Here is a 23,042-nt window from a genome sequence, read left to right on the forward strand (position 1 = left end):
AGACACTCTAGTTGGCAACTCTGTTAAGGTATTGAACTATTCTGGAAATGTGGTCTGTATCCCTCCCAAAGACAACTCCAGGCCACTACAGTTGTTTTTCATAATGCATATATCAATTAAGGTCTGCAAAGTGGTCTTTAGAACCTCATCACTATTCTTGAAATTGTCATTAGTAAATTCTCTGAATTTTGTACATCTCACTTTTTTTTTACGTCTAAATGTAAACCACCAAAGACGAACCTTACCCAGTATAGACCCAGCAAAACAATAATTCGAAAAGATATACGCAAAACCGACATGTCACTGCCCAACCCCCACCCCAAACCAACATGGAAACTCCAATATGAAACTTGTTTCGAAAGAGGTTGACGCTAGTATAGAAAGTAGGGAAAACAATTCCACAACTTTTAATCATTGTTTCCACTGCAAAAAAAAAAAAGAAAAAAAAAAAAAAAAAAAAGGACTCCATACCTCAATCGATCACCATATCTAAGAGCATGGTTAAGCCGCTCCACTAAACCACAGGAAACTGAAAGGCGACGCCCAATTTCCCAGAAATCACAGAACAATTATTTTGGTTCTCTTGTTTTATTCCGGAAAAATTAATACTTAGTAATGATGAAGCCGATATCATTACAAACTGTGAATTCTGTTTTTTCAATTAGCGGAATTTTGTTTTAAACTTCAGGAAAGGGTAGTCCTTAAAAAGGTTCTACCATAACTACCAGGAAAACGTCAACATCAGTTCAAAAGATATATATATATATATATATATATATATATATATATATATATATATATATATATATATATATATATATATATATATATATATATATATATATATATATGCTTGGCTATGTTTTGCCACGCAGTCAACAGCTGTGAGTTGTGTCTAGGGCACATACAATGTTCCTAGATGTCATTTTAAATATACACAACAAGCTTTGGGGTATAGATCATGGTTCATTCAGACGCCAACAAAAGTTGTCTTTTTAACCGACATGTGTTCCAGGTTTAAGCAAAGAGAAAGAAAAATGTTTAGAAATCTCTTCAAAAATGAAGAGAATATATATTTAAATACATTTTGACATTGCAGATATTTCGAAAATGTTCTATTTGAACATTTATATAGATTTCATTTTCTTCAATTTAGGGCTAATCCAATCATGGAGATTAACAAATCTTAGGGGGTTAACAGCACGTCTCTAGTCCCAAGATAGTTGCGGCCAAGACGTTTAAGTTGCGACCAAGTCAATGCTTGAGTTCGTCCCCAAAAACGAAAAGATGATGGAAGTCCGTTTTGCAAGCTTGCAGTCAAAGCTGACAATGATTGTAGCATCTGCTCCGACAAATGAAGCCAATAATTCCAAGAAAGATTGTTTCTATTACAACCTTAACGATCTAGTCAATTATATAGCTGAGCACGAGATTTTAAATATATGTAGTGATTTGAATACTAAAGTTGGTAATAGCCATAGATATGCACCTGAGGTGATAAAATGGTTTTGGCGCCATTAATGATAATGGTGTGTGATTGATATATGTGTGTTGACCGTGGCCTAATTGTTGATGGCTCGTGGTTTCCCCACCGGGAAGTCCACAAGTATACTTGTACTTCCCCTGATGGAGTGACAAGAAGCAAAATTGACAGCCTCTTGATCAGGAAGCGACACAGATGTTTCAAAGATGTACATTCCAATCGTGGTGCTCAATTGTTCTTTGATCACCAGCTAGTAATCGCCCGTTTCAAGCTGAAGCTAAAGGCTATTGTGAAGTGCAAAAGAACTCTTCGAACATTTGATTTGCAGAAGATAAAGGACAAAGACATTCGACAAAATTATTGTCTATTCCTCACCAATAAGTTTCCTAGCCTTGTTTGTGAGGAGAGGACAGAGTCTGTTTGTGAAACATAGACCCAGATCGTGGAAAATGTGCAAATTGTAGCTAAAGAGACTCTTGGTTTCCCTAAAAAGAAGAGGGAACAGTGGATAAGTGATTCTTCATGGAAACTCATGTCAGTGAGGAAAGAGATGAAAATTCAACTAGACTCCTCCGACCTCAGTACCACATCTGAATATAAGGACTTTCTAAGGAAAAAGCACAAAAAGCCCAAAGGAGAGCAGATGGACGTTGCTTCCTCGAGACCAAAGCTACTGAAGCCGAAGCTGCTGCTAGTAAAGATGATAATAGGGCAGTTTATCGCATAACGAAAGAGATCACAGAAGATTTCAAAAAGCCTGCTACTGCGATTGAGAGTAAATCAGGACGACTGCTAACGCGCAAAGAAGAAATCGATAATAGATGGAAAGAGTATTTCCACGGAATATTAAATTTTGCCCTTCCTGCAGACCCCCCAGATGGTCGACCCCTTTCCAATTAGACATAAGTACAGAGGCGATTAGTATATATGATATAGAGACAGTACTACGTAAACTAAAGAAAGGAAAAGCTGCAGGCATCGATCGTATGCACCCTGAACTATTGAAATACGGTGTTGGAGTGCTAGCTGAGCCACTACACGAAGTGTTAATGCAGATATGGGACACTGAGGATATTCCCACAGATTGGAAGAAAGGGTATATATTGAAACTAATTAAGAAGGGTATAGTTGCTGATTGCAACATATGGCGAGGTACAAATATCATGCGCAATGTGAATAGACTACCTGCTAAACCACTGACAGTTAAAGCAAGGAAAATTGAAGAGACAGATATGTTTAGATATCTTGGGAGTCTAGTGAGCACTGATGGAAGCCCTGAGCATGAAATTGCCACATGTATCACGTATGCAGGAAGCGCCATTGATATGTTAAGAAACGTTTGGAGAAGTGCCACTTTCTGTTTGAAGCTAATACTGAGCCTCTTCAATAGCAATGTCCTATCAGTACTAACGTATGGTTCCAAAAGCTGGGCGCTGACAAAACAGCTAGAGAAAAGGATCCAAAGTTTTGAAAATAATTGTCTTCGACGGTTTCTCAGAATCTACTGGAGGGACAAAATTAGAGAGAAGACTAAACAGCCACTCGTTATTGATAAACTCATAAGCAGTCAGTGCCGATACTGGGGACTCATGGTTAGAATGGGCAGTAATAGTTGGCCTCATGATGTTCACAATGCTTCAGTCATGCCTGTTCAGAAGCGTAAAATTAATTAAGCAGTCTGGTTGCGTTTTCCAGATCTTGATTGATCTAATTTATGGCATCCATTTAGTGACACCTAAAATCATACTTTAATGCTTTCCCTACTTCCTTTTCCCTTCTTGCTCTTTTATGATCTATCACTCAGAAACCTCTTGCAAAAAATCATTGTCTCTTCTAACAAGCTAATATTGCTCAAAATTCATCCAGTTTTTCTCCTTAAGAGAATAATTCATCTCAAATTGTCCTCCTGAAGTCTAGCAACACATCAACTACTCTGTTGGCAGTTATCCTCCCTAATTGCCTGTTTTATTACAAAATCCTCGTTTCAGTGAATTCTTCACTCGCTTTGTTTTTATTAAGGAATGGTCTTAACTTTACTTGACAAATAACAAGTAGGCAAATTTTTCTTGTTTTATTAAAGAATAATTCCTTCCATGTCATAATTAAGTTGAGGAATGACAAAAAAAAAACTTTGAAGAAAGTAAAAAATAAGTTAGAATGAGACTTAATGCAAGCACTATTTTAACTCATGGGCTGCATTGGGACTAAACATCAGGTTGTTTATAACTACCCAGATTATCCCACCTACCAAATTGTAGTAGTCTATTGCCATTACTATTTTCTGTCCTAGCACAAAATCAGTGTAAACTAGGATACCATATTTCCCTATTTTGTACTAGCCTGGGTATTTAGGCCCTGTAATATTATTAATATCGTGTTGTTGCCAGGAAAAGCTGCCGTGTTTTAAGCGAAATACTAAATTTTACTTGTGAATGGTAGGTGTCAAGACTTAGATTTCTGGGCAGACACATGTCTAGACATGACATTTTGGTGACAAGCATAAGACCACTGCTTAATGAAAAATTCTAATTTCAAATTAAAGTGAGATTTTTATGTGCATTAAAATAAAAGTTTACAAGCTGAATTTTTGCATCCATCTAAAAGTTTTAGAAAAATATCCAAGCATAAAAAAATACCTTTATAGTTTACAACACTATCACCATCGAAATCAGCTTGTTTAAGCATCTCGGCTATATCTTCATCAGAGAATGTTTCGCCCAAATTTACCGAAACGTATCGAAGTTCTTCTACATTAATATGTCCGTTGCCGTCTTTGTCAAAGACGTCGAAGGCCTCTTTTATTTCTTTTTCAGCATCAATGTCGTTGACACTCTTAGCCATCGCAATCACAAATTCAGAAAATTCGATCGTACCGTTTCCTAAAAATAGTTTCTTTTATAGCTTTCTGTTCTATGTAACAAATATGTTGTCCAATTGGGATTTTACAAAACAATTGTTACGAGACGTTTTGGTGTCAACTCAACATGATTGATGAATTTGATTAATCAGTAATCCAGGAGGATGTCTACCTTGGTCTGTAAGAATGTCAAAGGCTTGTAATTTTTCAATATACGTCAAAAGTATTTATTTTCTCGCTTTCACGAATGGTTGAAAACTGCTTTTGACATCCAAAACACTTGTTACGATTATTAAGACTAAAAAAAAAAGTTGCTAAAAAATAGGTCGTTCTCGTAGGAGAAACCCAAAGTTTTTTCTTAGAAATTTTAATCTTAAAAAAAAAAAAAAATCCAGACATCCAATGTCCATGTGACATTGGATAGCAAGAAACACTGTCTCTGGCTCAAGAAAGCTTCCACTTGCGTTTAGACGAACTTAGTTTTTGAGTCACTAAGAATTCACCGTCTTTTTTAAGAAAAGATTGTTGAACAAATTAGATAAAACACCATTTTCTATAATAACAGATGAGACGACGGACATGGGCGTACCCAAGGAGTTGCCCATTTGCAAAACTAGGCTGGGTTCTGTTCTGGCACCACAAATTCAATGATGGGGCGTGACAAAATTGTGGCAAAGTTGATCAGCGACATTTAACCTTGGGTTGTACTTGCTACATGTAGTTACTTGCCACTTCATCCATCTGTTTACATGATATACTTGTAAAAGTCGTTGGTCGTCCCTCTAGCACCTGCTTGCGAAAAATACTTGAGCGGTGCAACGCACTATCTCTGTACTTCACAAGTCATAGCTCATGCTTACAAGCCTGTCCTCAGAGCACTCAAAATAGTCTTATTTTATTATTTATGCTCTTTTACCTGCCTTTTGATCATGTTTACCTATGTTGTCGTGCTCATGTAAGCTTACTACCCCGAATCACTGTTCTAAAAAAAAATAAATAAATAAAGAAAAAGTGAAAAATGTATAATAGATTGCCATTACTATCTGGAAAGATGCTATCTAGTTTTCTACTATATTCTTTTACTTTTTATTGGATTAAGTGAATCCCTTTAAAATAAACAAATGAGTCTCTTCTGTCTACAAACAAATCCAAAAAGTAACTGTCAGACTGCGTTGTCATTACAGCCAGACAGGATGTATTACTATTCTTAAGATACTTTTAAAAAGAGAATAATATAACATAAATAACTATCGTTTTAATTTCGAATTCCTCATAGCTTCAAAAACAACCTATGTATATATCGCTTTAGTTTGGTTTTGGCATTTACCATGAATTGTAAGCACCCATGATATCAAATCAAATTTTAATGAGTTTAAGAAAAGCATGGAGACAGCCATGACAGCAGAGAATGCAAGGCTATTTCACAAACCATCGATAAAAACATAAGTGATTAGCCCATCCTGCAATTTTTTAAAAAAAAATTCCTTTCCCAAGCAATTTCCATGTTACTTCCTAACCACTGTGTTTAACTGGTAGAAATTTTGCTCCTTGTCCTCAACGTCTAAAAGACCCAAGAATGCAACAGGGCTTTCAAATTGTTTGCTATAGATCTTAACAAAGATTCATGAATTACAAGTCTTTCAAAGACATCTTTCAGAAGAAATTGGAAAACCCATCTTGAAAACAGAATCACCACTAAACAAAATCACATTACTACTACTAATAACAACTTACTGCAGTACAAAGCCACCTGAGGCCAACATAGCAAAGAATTTGCGGAAAAGGAGAAGATTGAGAAAAAAAAAAACTTCTCACCATCAGCATCTACTTCTTTTATTATGGCTAAGATTTCAGCATCTGTAGGGTTTTGTCCAAGACACTTCATGACTGCTGTTAATTCTGCTGTCAAATCTTCCATTTGCACATCAGTAAATTGAGAAGCCTGAAACAAAAACGTATATGAGCAGAATATATGCTATCCTCCACTCTGCAACTTATTCTGAAAAAATTATAAAAAGCCAAAGCAACTTAACGCTAGAACAGCTATGTTGGTGCTTTAAAAGCTTTAATGCAGCCTAGGTAGAATGTAAGTCTAGATAAATCATAATTTGAAGGTTTAAGGATACATTACAAGCAGCAATTTCAAGTTTTATTAATAAGAAAAAAAAAAAACTCAAGTGAATTGATTATTAGAATCTCTCACATAAAACAGAACAGTATTTATATTTCTCTTTAGTCCTGATTCTCCAAAGCAAATTTCTTACCAATTAAGCTCTATGCTTTATAAAAAAAAAAAAAAAAAAAAAAAAAAAAAAATTGTAATCTTGTAGCGGGGGTAATGTGGTAATAACGTCTTAACACATAAGTGCATTGATCTACTCAATCACAGATAATAGTAAACAATATACAAATGAGAATGAGAACATTGATGACGAACACAGTAAAAACTAAAAGCTACATTTAATATGAAAATAGTGGAGGGCTCAAAGAAGATTATTGGATTATCTGGACATTTCATGTCAAAGTGAAGTAACTTTATTTTATTCCAAGAATAAAACCCCAACATAGCTTAATCAGTCTTACATGTAAATTCACCATGCATATAAATTGGTCTTACAGTGACCATAGAACATTGAATTACGATAATCATAGAAAATTGGTCTAATAAATGTCAACTTAGCATACACACATTTAACCAAAAATACAATATTCAGTTCTAGTCACTTCCACTCAGGTCCTTGTCTTGAAAATCCCCTTCTGGAACTTTCGCACTATATTATTGAAGCTCTACAATCCTAAGCTACACTTTAGTTTTTATTTGTCAAGATCATTTCCTTGGTTATATTTCATAAGCATCTGCCTTTTTGGTCCTAGCCTGCAACTGGTATTTATTAAGTCCTGAAATTTCAAAAATTGGCTCGGAAGTTTTACTTGACAGTCTTGAAACATTTTGAGAATAATATGAGGACCAAAGTTGTTTAAGGTTGGTTGGGAACTAAAAATAGACACAATTTGAAGTGCACAACAGTGAAAGTGAACCTTCACTGTGCCAGCCAGAGGGGAGATTTAAGAGGCTAAAATTTCAATAGCAAGAATTACAAAAATATATGGCACATACACCAAATTTCTGAAATTTGGAGTTAGTCATGATATGACAACTCGCTATGAACAATGTGAGATAGACATACTCTTTTTTTTCTATAGTCTGACCCATGCCGTCTTTATTGTCTTAAGTTAAACTATTTCTGAAGCATAAAATTACACTTAGTATACACCTTTACATTATCTAACCTAGCTGTCCATGAGGATACCCTTCCCTTGATTGGTTCTTGCTTAAATACAAAGAAAAATGTAACCTATAGGTTAAATAAAATTTTAGTTGGAAATTTTCATATTTAGGAAATGGTCAAATGATAAGGTATTATAAACTGGCTACTTGAAAAAAAAAACTGAGGGGAGGGGTTTGATATCGACTCTCTAGTTAAACTAAAAAGTATTCATAAGACAACAAACAAAATAACAAACTTTCCAAGAATCAATAGATTTTCAAAATTATATCCATTTCCTGAGTCTATATAGCTAGCCTAAACAAAGCTAGGTTCCTCCTAGCCTAAAATAAATATTATTAATAAATAAACCTGAAATAAGCCAAATCAGATCGGTTAATTGCAGACAGAGTGTGTAAATTGGGAAAACACTTACCATTTCAATAAAAAACTAAAAAGTTGACTTGTGTCTAACCAATTTAGCGCTGCATTCAAGATTAGTCATTTTACAACTCTAAACTTCGCGTTTTATGTTGTGGGATTTTGGAGTTTTGTTTAAGAATCTAAAGCTGATTGGCTGACGTTGTTTCTATGTGGAGTCAGAATGATGCAGCAATTCTGACGTAACAATGTCTCCGTAAGTTTACAGGGAAAACCAAAAAAGAAAACCGTTTGTGTTTTAATAGGGATATATATGCTGTTTTGGTACATATTAATTATGCAGAACACACCCAAGAAGTGAAGCAAGGGCAATCATATTAAAATATACCCAAATATGATGAAAATATAAATACTTTAGTAACAGAATTATGGGAACTACAACAAAGAATTATGGAAAACAGGCCATTAGTTTCCATAGTTTTGTTACTAAACTATAACAATTTCATCATATTTTGGTATATTTCATTATGATTAACCTAACTTCAATTTTTAAGTGTGTACTAGCTAACAAGAAAGTACCTAAGCTAATTACAGCCGAGTACAACAGAAAAAATAGGTTTACTCAGATCAAACAAAGCAAACCTCTTGAGCATGTTTTGGGTAACTAGCAAGTACCACATTTTTCACAAAATCGAACCAGCAGAAAAATCTACTTGAATTTACCAGTCATCTTAAGAAGAAGCTAACAATGATCATGGGTGTGAATATGAGATTGAGTCAAAGAACTGTGTTATCTACCTAATGGGAAAAAATTTTGGGTTTGAACATATCCTTTTTAAGTCTACCACTTGATTCACCATTCAATACACTTTTCTAAACATAATAACCACTATAACAGTCTTGGCACCATCAGCAGCGTATTCCTCAGAACGCACTGCCAGTGGTCAGATACTTGGAAGGATGACCAGTGGCTGGAGGTTGACAGAAATTAGCAGTAATAGGCTCATATTTCTGCCCGCTAGTCCCGCGAAAATGTTATCATTATTATTCCCTATAAACTTGAAACTAATATTTTTAACTCCTTGGGCTGTCAAGACCCCAGTGCAGAAGAGAAAATTGGAAAGTAAGTTTGGCTCCCCCACAAGAAGGCTAAATTCCATTTTTTGTTAGGGGACAAGGCTCCTGAATCTGAGTAAATTTTTTTTCTGATAAGCTTGAGATTTCCAAGGTTCATGGTCTGGACTAAAGGACCTCAAATTTTTCATTTGATGGGAGAGGGTGGTAGGGTGTCCAGAAGCAGGCCATACATCACATTGTCCCTGATAAATTTGCAATTGTAAGCTTCCTTACCAAAAAGAAACTAACATAATTTTAAAGGCATCATCCCCCCCCCAAAAAAAAAGAAATCCCAAAAAGGGCCATCATATGTTTGTTTTTCCTTTTTCCAAAGTGGCTTGAAATCTTTACATTTAAGTTCTACATGGGTTTAAGTGGTGACACACCTACACTTATTTGTGGCAATCATTTTAATTATGACTCGAGTATCCATTTTAATTTATATTTGCTTAGGCAGTCATCTAATTATCCATAGCATAGGGACAGATATAAACCTGTCAACCCAGGCCAAGAATTACATTTGGTGCCACCAGTTGACAAACCAATTATAGGTATCAGGTTATGGCTATTTTACTTCTTTGAAGAATATAGTTATTTATTGTATACGTATTTAGTTGTTTTACTAACATTAGCATATTCTTTTATTTATGCAAACTCTTATGGGTGAAGAGTTTTAAGAAAAACTTTAAGATTCATCATAACAATATTTTATTGCTGATACCATTTAAAAAAAATACAATCAATTTTATCCTGTAGATTAGAATTTAACTTTAAATACTTTTATCAAAGCAAATGTCTTTATAGTGTCTTCATATGATAGCTTTGAAGCCATAATGTGTTCTATGTCACATATGAATGAATGAATGTATTTAGTACCCATCAATGGAGAAATAAATTGAGCACAAAAAAAAAAGAAGCACAAGACACTAATTCATCTGACACAAACAAAACAGATGCCAACTACTGCTAAAACATTGGCCCATGGGTGGGTCTTGACTGATGAATTACATTGGTCTATTTGCGACAGAATTGCTTCTTCAGGTTTAGTAACACCATACTGGCGCGTAACATACCTATTCCTTGTCCACAGTGATAAACGCAGCAGAAAATTTGCAAACTTGTAGTACATTGAGTATTTGAGTGTAATTTCAGTTTATCTGTAGCAAAATGTAAAAATTCACAAAAAGGGACTGAGATAAAGATAATGAGGAAAAACCATAGCATTGTACACCTGGGCCAAAAGACAACAATCAAACTTCCACTTATTTGCCACTATACAGCTATACATAAAAAAAGATCGCTTCTGAAAAAGAGAGAGCAGTAACCACTATGTCTCTAACATTGATTGTCCAATAGGGAGGCGCAGATACACAATATCATCCACAAACTCAACAATAGAACCACCAAGTATGATGCTCTGAGCAGCATCTGATTTTGAGTTAAAAAGCAGCACTTCAGACTTTTCAGCATTAAAATGGAGTCCAATATGGGCATACTTTTGTTGCAACTTGATAAAATTAGCTTCTAGTCCATGTCAAATCAAAGACAAATCAATAACAAACAGAATATAAGTCATAAGTTACTTTGATTGTGGCCTTAAAAATACTGTTATTTAATACTGTCAGTGACAAAATAGCACCTTGTCTTACCCTTTCTTTACTGAGAGAAGGGAATTTCCACGTGAAGAAAAAGCAAAATCACATAAGAGACTAGTAGTAAACTCGTTAGCTAGTAAAGGGAGCCTAAGTTCCACTTTCAGATTTTCATACATGTCAGCCAGCAGGGCTAGGATGCAGGAATCAGCACTGGTCAAACCCAAGTCAAATAGAACCTCCTTGTGGAGAAGCAAATGAAATGCACGTCTTACTATCATGAGCAGCTAAACCAATACTTTCCCAGTGTTTTTCTTCATCAACTAAAGCAGATGCCAAAGCAGAAAGGGCTTGACCACACCCCAGGCAAGACTGAAAACCAAAATGGTGGGCCTAAACTGTACATTTAGTTCTCAATTCATCATCTATCAAATTCTCAAAAATTTTACAAAATAAAGTTGCAACTGTTATTGGGCAAAAAGACAAACATTCAGAAGGAGGTTTATTCTTCCTTGGGATAGGAGTAAACCATCCAATTGAAAAAGAATCAGGGACAAATCCCAGATTAAATATTATTTGGTAAAAGAGTACTAACGGTTCTATAAACAATTCACCACACAACAACAAATGCTGTGCAGATATCCTATCAAATCCTCTAGACTTGTTTTTCTTCAGTTTACTAATTGTAATTGGTTATTAACTGATTATTAGAAATAATCCAGCTCTTGGAAATAATCAGCCAAGGACTAGAAGCATGCTCAAAAAATATTGGAGTTTCACTTTGAAACTATTTTGCAGATGTGGAATTGGAACAGAAAATTCTCCTTTTATAATACTCAGCCCATGAGGAAAGTGGTATACAAGATGGTATTTGACTCGGCATATCTTTTACAAGACTGGACCACAACTTATTTGGCCAAGACCGAACTTCTTCCAAACAAGACAAAATAATTGAGCTCCAATAAAGAGAAAGGTACTTTGCTAACTGGCGTTTAGTATAATACAGTTTTTGCAGCCACCCATTGTGTGGTTTATCTGCTTCAATCCAAACTGAAAGCCAAAACTTAGCAGAAAAGCAAGCATTTTGTAAATTATCATTAGTTGACCAGCCAGGCTCTTCAGTTCCAACTTTTATTCACCTAATAGGTACTGCCAATTTTTCTGCAAGAGCTAGGGCATGAGTAAGTTCACTACAATAAATGTTCAGTCTAACTCGAAAATCATACATATTCTTCCTTGAACTCTGCATCAACAAATCAAAATGGACACAAATTTTTGTGAGGAAATCATTACACACATTCTGGAAAAAATCTAGAGATGCCCTATCCCAATCATTAGCATAAAATACATATTGATTTTTTAGAAGCCAGTTAGAAGAAGGGCCACAATCACCAATCAGAGCACTAAAAGACAAAGGGAAGTGATCTGACATAAATTTGGAATTACTTACAACAACTTTGGCAATAGTTACAGATGATGTATGAGAAACATGGTCTAAGTTAGATGTACTACCCAAATTATGGACATAAGTAAAACTCTTATTCTTCAGTGCAACTACACAATCATCATTTAACAGTCCAAAAATAATACTTGAGTAATCAGAATCACCAGAAGAATTATGTGGGTTGGTTAGATCAAAAATTGAAGTCACCAGTTGCAATAAAGCATAAACTGTGCTCTTTTATTTTTCACAAACATTTGGATAAACAAGAAGCACTAATGGCAAAAAGTATTTCAGATTGGTTGTCAAGGTAGTTTGTGGGCAGGTAAATATCTAGCACAATAAAATTCCAGATTCTGATTGCCAAAAAGTCACTTGCTGAATCAAAAATGGATTAAGGATAAACGGACTTCAGAAAGGTTGGTTCAGAAAGACTCATTTTGAAGGGGTTCAGCATTGTTTTTTGCCTGATTAGCCAGACATCTTACACTGTTGTATGTATGGCCTTTTTTTGCACAAAATGCAGTACATATCTTTTGTGCACTTATTATCCTTTGTGGAGGTGTGGTCAGAAGCACTACAATAACCAAAAATAGGCACTAATACACAGTTGGCCACTATATGACCAACTTCATAACAGGAAAATAAACTTTTTGGAAGAAATTTGAAATCTTCTGCAGGCAGCTTCTCAAAGCCAACCCAAACTGATACCACAAGAAAATCTTCAAGGTCCTCCCTGGTCCCAAAATACAGCTTAAACACTTTGGAATGCTCAAAGTTGCAGATTTCTATTGTCCTTGATGCCCTTGGAACAAGGGATTCTACATCAGTACAAGTCATGTTAGGAGAAACTTGCTTCAGGATGGCAACAAACAGTTTCTCTTTGAGCATAGCAGTAATCTCAGGCTAACCAGCTTTCATTTTCCCAACAGATGATTTAGATTTGATGTACAATTTCCAGTCCTGTTTCAACTTTCTTAGCTTACTTATTTCCAATGAGTCAGGACAAATTCTGTACACAAACTGCTTACAAGGGTTTAAATAAAACTTAACCCAAAATACAATCCATCATTTCATCAGCTCTTAGAAAAGGAATATAATGGAAATACCTAACTATATGTTGATGGATCTTTATGTGAAGAGGGATGTGGAAGTGGTTGCTTTTTAAAAGAGCACAGCCTATGCATTATGGAAAAACACAAGTCAGGGACTAGTATCCCAACAGCTGAAGCAGCTGCTGTCAATTTGGGCTTAGAGACCCTAATTGAACCAAATCAGAGCACTTAATGCATAGTAATATTCTCTGACTTTAAATCTGCTCTCAATATCTTAAGAAACCCTAAGTTTGAAACACTGGACATAGAGCTACATCAAACCAAAGTAAACCTAAACAGCCTTGGAAGATTAGGCTTTGTTATTAAATTTCAATATAGCCTATACCTAGTCATCTAGGTATAGAAGGAAATGAAAAAGCAGACAAGGTAGCAAAGTAAGGAGCAAAAAGCCAAATGGAACCAGTGAAAGCTCTAACTAAGCCTATAATGTATGGCCTATGACTAGATTATGACGTAAAAACATTACCTAAATTAAAGCCACCAAATTTATCCCCCTTTCAAACCAGGATACAATCAGTCTGGTTTCATTGTGTGTGTGTACAAATACAGCTAATTTTTTACAGAGCTTTTAGTCAATTAGGTCTGAAGGGACAGTAATTTGGCCTGAAAGCTTACCTATTGCAATTACCTGATTTACTTCTTTATATATTAGGTAAAATTCTAGTTTACTGACTTTTGGCTATCTGGGTAAGGGGTTAGGTTAGGAAAATGAAACTTTCAGGGATGGGTCTACAGGCTAAAGTATATCCCACAAAGGTATTTTGAAGTACCTACCTCCACTCCCTTTTTCTGCCTTTAGAGGACCCTGAAGTTCACCTACATGACAGGTCTATACCTATTGAAATTTTAACAAAACAACATTTTACCTTAATTTTCAGTTACCAGTTGCTTTTTCTCTGCCTTTAGATCTGAAAATGCAATTCCTGTTATTTGAGTAGAATTTCAAACCATATCAATGTTTTTTTCAAAATTTAGGAAATGTTTTTGTATATCTTTAAAACCTTATAAAATTGAATTGAGCTAAGTTATGAAGCTAAAAACAATTTTGTTGTGCTTAAATTAGCAGAAGATCTATTTTGCACAATTTCACTTTTATAACACACATGTTTTCAAAGGTCAGGACCGTCTAGAGGGAGGATTGGAGGTAGGTACTTCAAAATGTCTTCCCGGGACATACTTTAGCCTGTAGACCCATCCCTGAAAATTTCATTTTCCTAACCTAAACCCTTTCCAAGATAGCCTAGCAAGAAATCAATTAACTTGAATTTTATCTTTTTTTTCAAAATTTAGGAAATGTATTTGCATTATTTCTAATCTTGTGGCTGGCCACGTGTCACTTAAAACGGCAAGATTAATTGCGAGAATAACAACATTGGTCACGTTTAATTATTGCTTTAATGCTATAGGCTTTTTTTCGCGTCAACCAAAGAGACTGTTTGAGCTCAACCACTCGGTGTGGTTGAGCTCAACCGCTGTTTTTGCGTGAAACAGTGACAAACCAGGTTGTCATGAAAAGTGATTTTGCGTGAAACAATTGACTGGTTGAACTCTAATACCAGAACTGTCATTGTTTTTAACCTTAGGGTTCTACCATTCATAATTGTTGGTTGACCTTTTCAGGCGTAGATTTCGAAAAGAAGAATTTGTAGGCTATAAATAAGTCTATATAAATTAAGAATTATAAGCTGACAAATAAAATTCTAGCCACGCAAAAGTAAGGTTTAATTTTGTTTTTTCTTATTAGGGCTATTTGGAAAACTGTTGGGTTATTTCCTGCAATTTGATTCACATAGGTCTTAAGACAGCAAGTCAAGAGTTTGAATTAGCTTTTGAAAACTTATATAGGTACTTGGAAATCTTTGTTTCATCCTTTTGATGCCCTAGGCTTGACCTTAGCTTGGTAATTTGGGGTCAGAGATAAAACCTTGATGAAGCAAGACCCTGGTGGTTATAAAGCATTGTTAATCCAATTACTATTCTTACTAGATGCTTCAAGATGTGTTGCATCTTTGTCAGAACTCTTTACATTTCAGCCTTACCCTATAGGGCCATGGATAAATTTTCAGGTCAAACTCTAGTTTGGCTACTGTTTGCTATCTTAGAAATGGGTTAGGTCAGGAAAATAGGACTTTCAGTAACGAATCCAAAGCAAAAAATGCGTAAAATTCTAGTTTAGCTAATTTTCACTATCTTGGAAAGGGAATAGGTTACAAGAATGAAACTCAGTAATTAATCCAGGGTCAAAAACATACTCTGGGAAGGTACTGCCAAGCTTCTATGTCAACCCTTTTCTGATTTCTAAGTCTTAGATAATTGCTTACTCAAAAGGTCTATACCTATACTATTGAAATTTTGACAAAACAAGATTTACCTTAATTTTCAATTATCAATTTCTTTTACTCTGGCTTTAGCTTTTAAAATGTAATTCCTTTTATTTGAGTAGCATTTTAAGCCATATCAATATTTTTTTTCAAAATTTAGGAAATGTATGTGCATATCTTTAAAACCTTATAAAGTGGATTGAGGAAAGCTGTGAAACAGTTTCTTTGTACTCCATGTAAGCAGACCTTCCCAGAACATACTTTAGCCTTTAGACCCATCCCTGAAAGTTTTTTTCTAATCTCACCCCCTGTTGCTCTTTTACACATTGTATAAATTGTGAAGAAATGCCTGCCACCTTGCTAAAAGTCTTAGAAGTATCTTATATCAAAATACACCTGATACAGTTCATTTTTTAGAGATGACACAGAATAGCATTAAAGCTGAGTATTTGCTTTGCAAGAAATGTGTCCCTTCTGTTGTAAAGCATTTTGGATAGACACTAATCTAACCATGGGCATATTGCTGTTGCAAATGGTTTTGCTTAAAATGGTTTGGAAAACAAATAGCAAATGTAAATTTGCTTTTTTATTATTATTTAAGACTAGAATATCACAAAGCTATGCAGTCACATTGCTTGTTGTATCTTAAGTAAATACAATCCCTGATGGAGTTTTGTTGATACCTGTCTTAAAATTAATTTGTCTAAATAAAATATATTGTTTATAGGACAGTAGAGAAAATGGCAACAACCGTGAATTGAGTTTTTTTCAATATTTCTTTTTTCAAATAATAGTTATCTGGTCACATTTGTGTTCCTTGCTAAGTTGTTGGCACTCTGGTTTGGGAATCCCTTGTCCAAGGGGTACAGGTTTAATTCCTGGCATTGCTAGTGTATTTGGTTTTTACCAGCTAAGCATTCACCATGCTAGTTTGCATCTTAAGTAAAGCAATCCCTGCTGGAGCTTTGTTGACACATGCCTTAAAATAACTTGTCTAAGTAAAATACAATGTGTATTAAAGATTAGTGAAAATGGCTGTAAATCCATCTTGGTTTTTTTCAAATTTTTTTTTTTCAAATAGTTGTTTTACTCTGGTCATAATAATGTTCTTGGCTAAGTGGAAAGCACTCTTAGTAAGAAACCCTTTGTCCAATGGGTACAGGTTTGATTCCTGGTATTGCCAGTTTATTTGTTTTAAATGGGGGTCAGTGATGTTAGACAGATTTAAACCAGCTCTAAATAGGCAAATGGAGAAATATGCAAAAGGTAAGCAGGGAGGTTGTACAAAAGCACAGGATTTCTGGCCCCCAGCCCTTAATTGCAATTCTTGGCCAAAGGATCACAAAGTGGAAATTTGCACTGCCAGTTTAGACCTTGATGTGTCAGTGCTGCCATACTTACTTACTTGCATATTGGTGTTGAGTTTGCCCACATTTTATCTTCATTACTATCTAAAATCATTTAGACTATCAGCTAACTGTCTCAAAGCACAATTAGTATTAATTAGTTTTTGGGCCTTACTGACTTTCCCTTTATAGCAAAGGTTTATTGTTGTGTATAATGTAGATATTTTAAAGTAATTAATCATTAAGAAGTCCCTTTTAGTTTTATCAAGTTTTTGAGTAATAAACTTTTTTAATTACCTGAAATTATTTATTCAGGTCCTTTACTATTGGCTGCCCTTTATATTACACTAATGATTGAAATATATTGTGGTAACTAAAAATTTGGACAATCCAACCTATTTTACCATCTTAAGGTTGTTTACAAAGGTGTATGAAATATTTAAGTACTGACTTAGCGACAGAAATTCTAAATATAATAAAATGTAAGCAAGATGGTTCTTACTTTGACCATATCTATGGAAGCACTAATGAGAGAGTGGGTCATTTGATGCATTTGTAGAATTAAGTAAGATGAGAAATGAAGTGTAGGTTTGAAGAGAGATGGCTGGTGAATGTGATGAGGGGTGAATGTTTTGCAAGATTTAAAATTTTGGACAACTTCTCATGTTGACAGTAGACTGCAGAAGTAAAATTTTGTAATTTTTTTTCTTTGTTTCTGTTATGTTAGACAATGTTGAATATTCTAAAGTGAAATTTCTTTTTTGTTTTGAATTGTCATGGCCCTATGGCTTTAGTGCAATACAAATTACTAATGTTTATTCACTTTCTTTAAATAAAGACAAGGTCTATGTCTCCTAGCTTTAACAAAGTCAAATGTAATTTTAAGACCAGGGATTTCAAAGTAGGTCAAATTAACTTCTGGTAAAAATGAGCAATTTATGAAACATCTAGATTAAAAAAAAGTCCTTTAGAAAACAAAGAAGACAATTGAATAAAGAAAAGTACCTTATATCATAATTGTTGTGCACCCTTAAGATAGAAATGAACAAAGCTTCAATTAAGAATCTGTTTTGTTTAAACAGACAGAAGGGACAAACCTCCAAGTTTTGGCAAATACAGTCTCACTTTGTGGCACCTATCTTTTCAAAGGGGACTTTCTTTGGATTTTTTCTATCCAACTAAGACCAAAATGGACAGCATGGTATACAAGTGACCTTCCAATTACCCTACATAGCAAGAGAAAATCATTAAGTTAGGCTATGCTTTATCTCAATCTCCCTCCCAATGTGCAGAAATATGGCTCAAATTTCATATTTTCAATGCATTTAACCTCCTGTCACCTGTTTTTCTAGTTATTGTTGTCACATTTGTTTAATTTACAGCTACATGGGATGAAGTTAGAGACAGATTGACAAAACAAATGAAAAATAGGAAATTTCAGCAATAGATTTTTATATTGGGAGGATTGAGGGGTAAAGTAGAGCAAAGTTGTATATAAAATGTGTTACCAGCTATTATTCTAAAAATTATGAAGCATGAATTATTTTTTTTTATTATGTTTCTTTCTCTTCAGGTCCTTCTCTAGGGCTTTACCAAATCAAACATTCTATGCCCAGAAAAATTAGCAACAAGCTATAGTCTATATACATAGGTTTATGTTATTTAACTATGAATATGGAATTTATATGGCAATCAGGAACTGGATACAGGCTAAAGCAAGTAAAAAAGAAAGAAAAAACTTCCCTAGTTAGCTCAGGAGACTTTTAATAGATTACTCTTCAGATAATTACCTATGATACATAATTTAAATATTTACCCCTGTACAGTAGGGTGTTAAAACAATCTATCACAATGTAAGATACAGTATATTTAGATATGATGCTGATTTACAAATTCCAGGATTCTTTGTTGTAGTTTTCATAATTTTGTCGATAAAGTTTTATATATTCATCATATTTTATTTTATGTCATTAACATTAACCAAACTTAACTTCTCAATAGAACTTGAATGTGGTGGCTATAATGCACACATACTGCAAAAATCTTACAACACATTATGTGTTATGGTAACTGTTCAGTGAGAAAAAAACTATTTTCCTAGTTTAGCTTAATTTGTTATATTTTTGTGCCTATCAGAAATATTTTGTTAATTTTAGGCAAATGTCTCCTCCTCAAAAAATTCTTACACATTTGCTGGTTTATACTTAACTAGTATTCTACTGAAAATAAAAATTAATATATATTTTGTATTGAAGAAACATAAAGCCCTTTGGATTTTTTTTATTAAGATTAAGCAGTTAAATAATAAAGATTAAGTAAAATAAATTTTCTACTTAAATGACAAGAAAAAAGCGTTTTTATTAAACTTTTTTGCATCTCCTTCTTCTTCACCGTTTAAATTATTCAGTGTTGCCGCTCTCGAGTTGCGAACTATTTGTTTCTTTCAAAATATCCACAGATTACAAAATTTGAGCCGCTCATTTTCTTCATTTGGATAAACCTGTGCAGAAGAGAACGATAACGAACACCAAGAGCCGTATTGGTACCGGCAGGATATTTGTCCTTAAACTGCTGGGGATAGGCGATTCGGGTATTTGCACTTCCCACAGGTCCAATCCAGTAATTATTTATAGACGAAGATTAATGCAGATGCATACTGCTATTAGTGATTAAAAGTAATTGGCAAGTTTATATAGTTGAATAATAAACATTAGAGACTTATATAAGTAGTTTATTGATATTAAGTGAACCGTGAAGCCTTCTTTCAGCGTGCCACGACATAGGTCGTTTTTACATTTTGTGCTTTGTTATTTGTCCGGGACTTACTACTGAATATTTTGGCTATTCTCCCAAGAGTTATGGCTGGTAACAAAAGGGCGCGTTCCAGCCCAGTAAAAAGACGGGACAAGTGTTTGTCTTGTGCAATTAATTTAAGCAAGGAATCAAGCGCTATGAATTGTGATGATTGCGATTGCTGGTTATGTATCGAATGTCTTGAGCTCTCGGAACCAGAATACATCTTACTTACAAAAATGACTCGTCGCATGGGTTGTCAATGGAAATGTCCAATGTGCAAGGGAAACACCCAAGGGAGCAATGTTAACGCCTCCGAGATTGCACGAGTTGTTGATGCGTCTATTAAGAACTCTCTTAGTGGTTTTGAGAATACAGTTAAGACCCTAGATGTTAAGATTAAGGAGGCTGTTAAGGACTCTTTTGCTAGCTTTAAAGATGAAATTAAAGCGGAAATGAAAAAACGGTCACAGCCACAAGGTGGTTGATGATTCGCTTAAAAATTGTTTGAAGCGGGTTAAATCTAACGTGACATCTTCGGGATACTAAAGCAGATGAATATTTCCCTTTATTTCTGAATAGGGCTAGGGCAAATTGACAATTGGCTAGCCAGTATCAATCTTTGCACCACTTTTTGGACAAAGTGCAGACTAAAATAAAAAAAAAAACGGCCACAACCACATGGTCTTTGATGATTCGCTTAAAAAGAGTTTGAAGTGGGTTAAATCTAACGTATCAGCTTGGGGATGCTAAAGCAGATGAATATTTCCGCTTTTTATTTGAAATGTGAAGCAGTACTGTCAAGTGAAGTCAGCCTTTACCGCCGGGAGCATTTGGAATGTATTTTGGTACGATCACATTTGGCTTACCTAGCTAGTATTTTATCTGATATTATACCTTTCTGTTTTTACAATTAAAGTCATTAATCAGAGAAAAGCCCTATACAGTGTTGTCAACGCCTCAGAAGAAAAAGTACCGCAGAACGCCCTAAAATTGTACCGCTAAAGGGCAACTAGACCCCCCCCCCTGACAACTCCTCTTTTCACAAAACCAGTTTGTTTGAAATTGTGAGTGTTTTTGTTCAAAATAGTCCAAAATACCTATAACAATACCTCTTGGGTTGACACGGCCCTCCAGTGCCATGATAATAGGGTTTTTAATTTTACCCTGTGGTATATAAAGTTTTATGAAATGGATGGTTGTATAAACTTCAGACGGGGATCATTTGATTTGAAATTGGAAGTTATATTGCCCATTTTTAGAGTAGAAACTGATTTGATACCAACCAGTCAACTTTTTCCACGTCGATAGTCTCCACAAACACCTCCAACCAATGTGTACTTCGGAGGGGGCCAATTGGATTTTTAATCAGGATTACTATTTCCCTTTTTAGGATAAAAAGCAATCGGAGTGCAGCTACCATCCCCCAAACATCCCCACAATACATTTGACCCTTAAAAAGGAACTAGAACTTCTAATTTCCAAGAAAAAGAGCCTCCTCTAAATTTAAACACCCATCCCTTTTACGAAAACCTTAAATGCTTCCGGGCATAACTTACAACCCATGGTCCCAGTATTTGGGGGTTTGTTTCAACCCAAAAGCCTTGCTATATAATATTTTGATAACTTTGAATAAAATGGCTATCTCAAAATGTTCATTAAATGTATCTCGGGAAAATACGATTTTCTGTGTGTCTGTGTGTGTGTGTGTGGGGGGGGGTGCCCTCCTATTACTTTTACTCCTAAAAAGGGCATTAGAACTTCTTATTACCAATTCAACGAGCCCCCTTCAAAGTTTATACGACCAAACTTTCTATAAAGCTTAAATGTCTTCACGGCATAGCTTATAACCTTCACCCTGTGAGCTGTGAGGGGAGGTCATTCTCAAAGACATAATTTCCGGAACTTTCAACTTATAACCTTTGCCTTGCTTATAAACTTTGCCCTGAGGGCTCTTAGGTGTGAACCTTCTCAAGGATATAATTTCCCAACCTTTCAACTGCGGTGAACAAAATAACCATCTCAAAACTTTGATCGCGTGGGGGGGGGTATTCGCTCTTCAATCACTTTTGACTATCAAAAAGGGCACTAGCCCTCTCAATATATATACACCTTAAGCCGAAAAAAAAAATATTAAAATAAATAATATATTGTGCCAACATCGTTCTTTACTTGGATTAAATATATAAAAAACAAGTTTTTGTTTTTTAAATGAAAGTATGGAGCGACATTAAAACATAAAACAAACAGAAATTATTCCGTATATGAAAGAGGTTGTCTCCTCCTTAACGCCCCACTGTTTACGCTAAAGTCTTTTATTGTTTTAGAAAGTAGAGTTGTAACAAAAAGTCATACCACAAACAGAAGAATGTGTACCAAAGTGCCAAAATTGTAAAATACCAAGGACAGTGAAATAAAAACTTGATTGTTTGATTTAGTCATGTGGAAAATTATGCGTTAAAAAACAACTGGATAAACCAGAAATCTATTTTTTAAAGGAAAAACTTCCTGACGTAAGGCAAATTTTGGCGGTTGCAGACGCCAATATACGGTCAAAAATTGTTATCAGTAATAGCTAGTTAGCTTTGTTTATTTATTTTAAAGGTTCGAAAGGGTAATACTGATGAATATATGACATGAATTTTGGTTCTTTACGGACATTATGGGAACCAGTTTGGTAGAGCCATAAATCCTGATAGGCTGAAAAATTCTAGAAAAGATTCTACATGGTCTTACTTAATGGTTTCTTTGTATTAGCAAGATCTTGAATGGGCCTTAATTGAATTCGTTCCTGAATAGCTGATATGATTATTATATTCCAAGTGACTTTCAACAGCAATGTCAATCGATGTCATGATTGTACATCGGGTTTAGTCGGAAGCTGGAAAACCTAAAATTCGAAACTAACGGGTGTAACGAATTCTGCTCAACAAAAGATCTAGCATTAGGCGTAACAGATCAAGAACTTATACTGTGACCCCCTTAATGAGTTCTGCATTTAATTACTATGACATTTAACTGGAAACAAACCAAGTGGGAAAACAACAGAGGCAAAGCGGTCTTTTGAAAGACATGGGCTAAAATATTGTGTTCTCTGCCGTCGAAAAGGAGTCCCATTCTAAAATTTAACTTCTTTTCTTTTGTAAGAAAATAGCTTTAATGTGTTTTTGCACACATTAACTGCCATAACATAATTTTTGGACGTCAATAGACAGCTAAAATGCAGTCTGCCAAGTTAAAACTTATGGAGATTACAAACTGATTACTTTTTGTTTGGATTCTTTTTAATTGATTTTTTTTTTATTCTATTTCTTTGAAATATCCCATTTTC

General features: G+C 34.8%; 1 protein-coding gene across 3 annotated transcripts; it reads right to left on the reverse strand.

The window, feature by feature from the left end:
- Positions 1 to 4,027: 4,027 nt before the first annotated feature.
- LOC136042103 (uncharacterized) lies at positions 4,028 to 19,280 on the reverse strand. 3 transcript variants are annotated; one of them, XM_065727001.1, is made up of 3 exons: positions 19,252 to 19,280; positions 6,156 to 6,282; positions 4,028 to 4,362 (listed from the first exon to the last, which is right to left on the reverse strand). In XM_065727001.1, the coding sequence occupies exons 2-3, from the start codon at positions 6,256 to 6,258 to the stop codon at positions 4,043 to 4,045; spliced, it is 423 nt and encodes a 140-aa protein (XP_065583073.1). In that variant the 5' UTR covers positions 6,259 to 6,282; positions 19,252 to 19,280; the 3' UTR covers positions 4,028 to 4,042. The 3 variants fall into 3 exon arrangements, with proteins under 3 accessions (XP_065583073.1, XP_065583074.1, XP_065583072.1); XM_065727002.1 differs by lacking the exon at positions 19,252 to 19,280 and adding an exon at positions 14,118 to 14,457; XM_065727000.1 differs by lacking the exon at positions 19,252 to 19,280 and adding an exon at positions 8,043 to 8,360.
- Between the last annotated feature and the right edge of the window lie 3,762 nt (positions 19,281 to 23,042).

Source organism: Artemia franciscana, unplaced genomic scaffold (genome assembly GCF_032884065.1).
Source record: "Artemia franciscana unplaced genomic scaffold, ASM3288406v1 PGA_scaffold_64, whole genome shotgun sequence".
Classification (NCBI taxonomy): Eukaryota; Metazoa; Arthropoda; class Branchiopoda; order Anostraca; family Artemiidae; genus Artemia; species Artemia franciscana.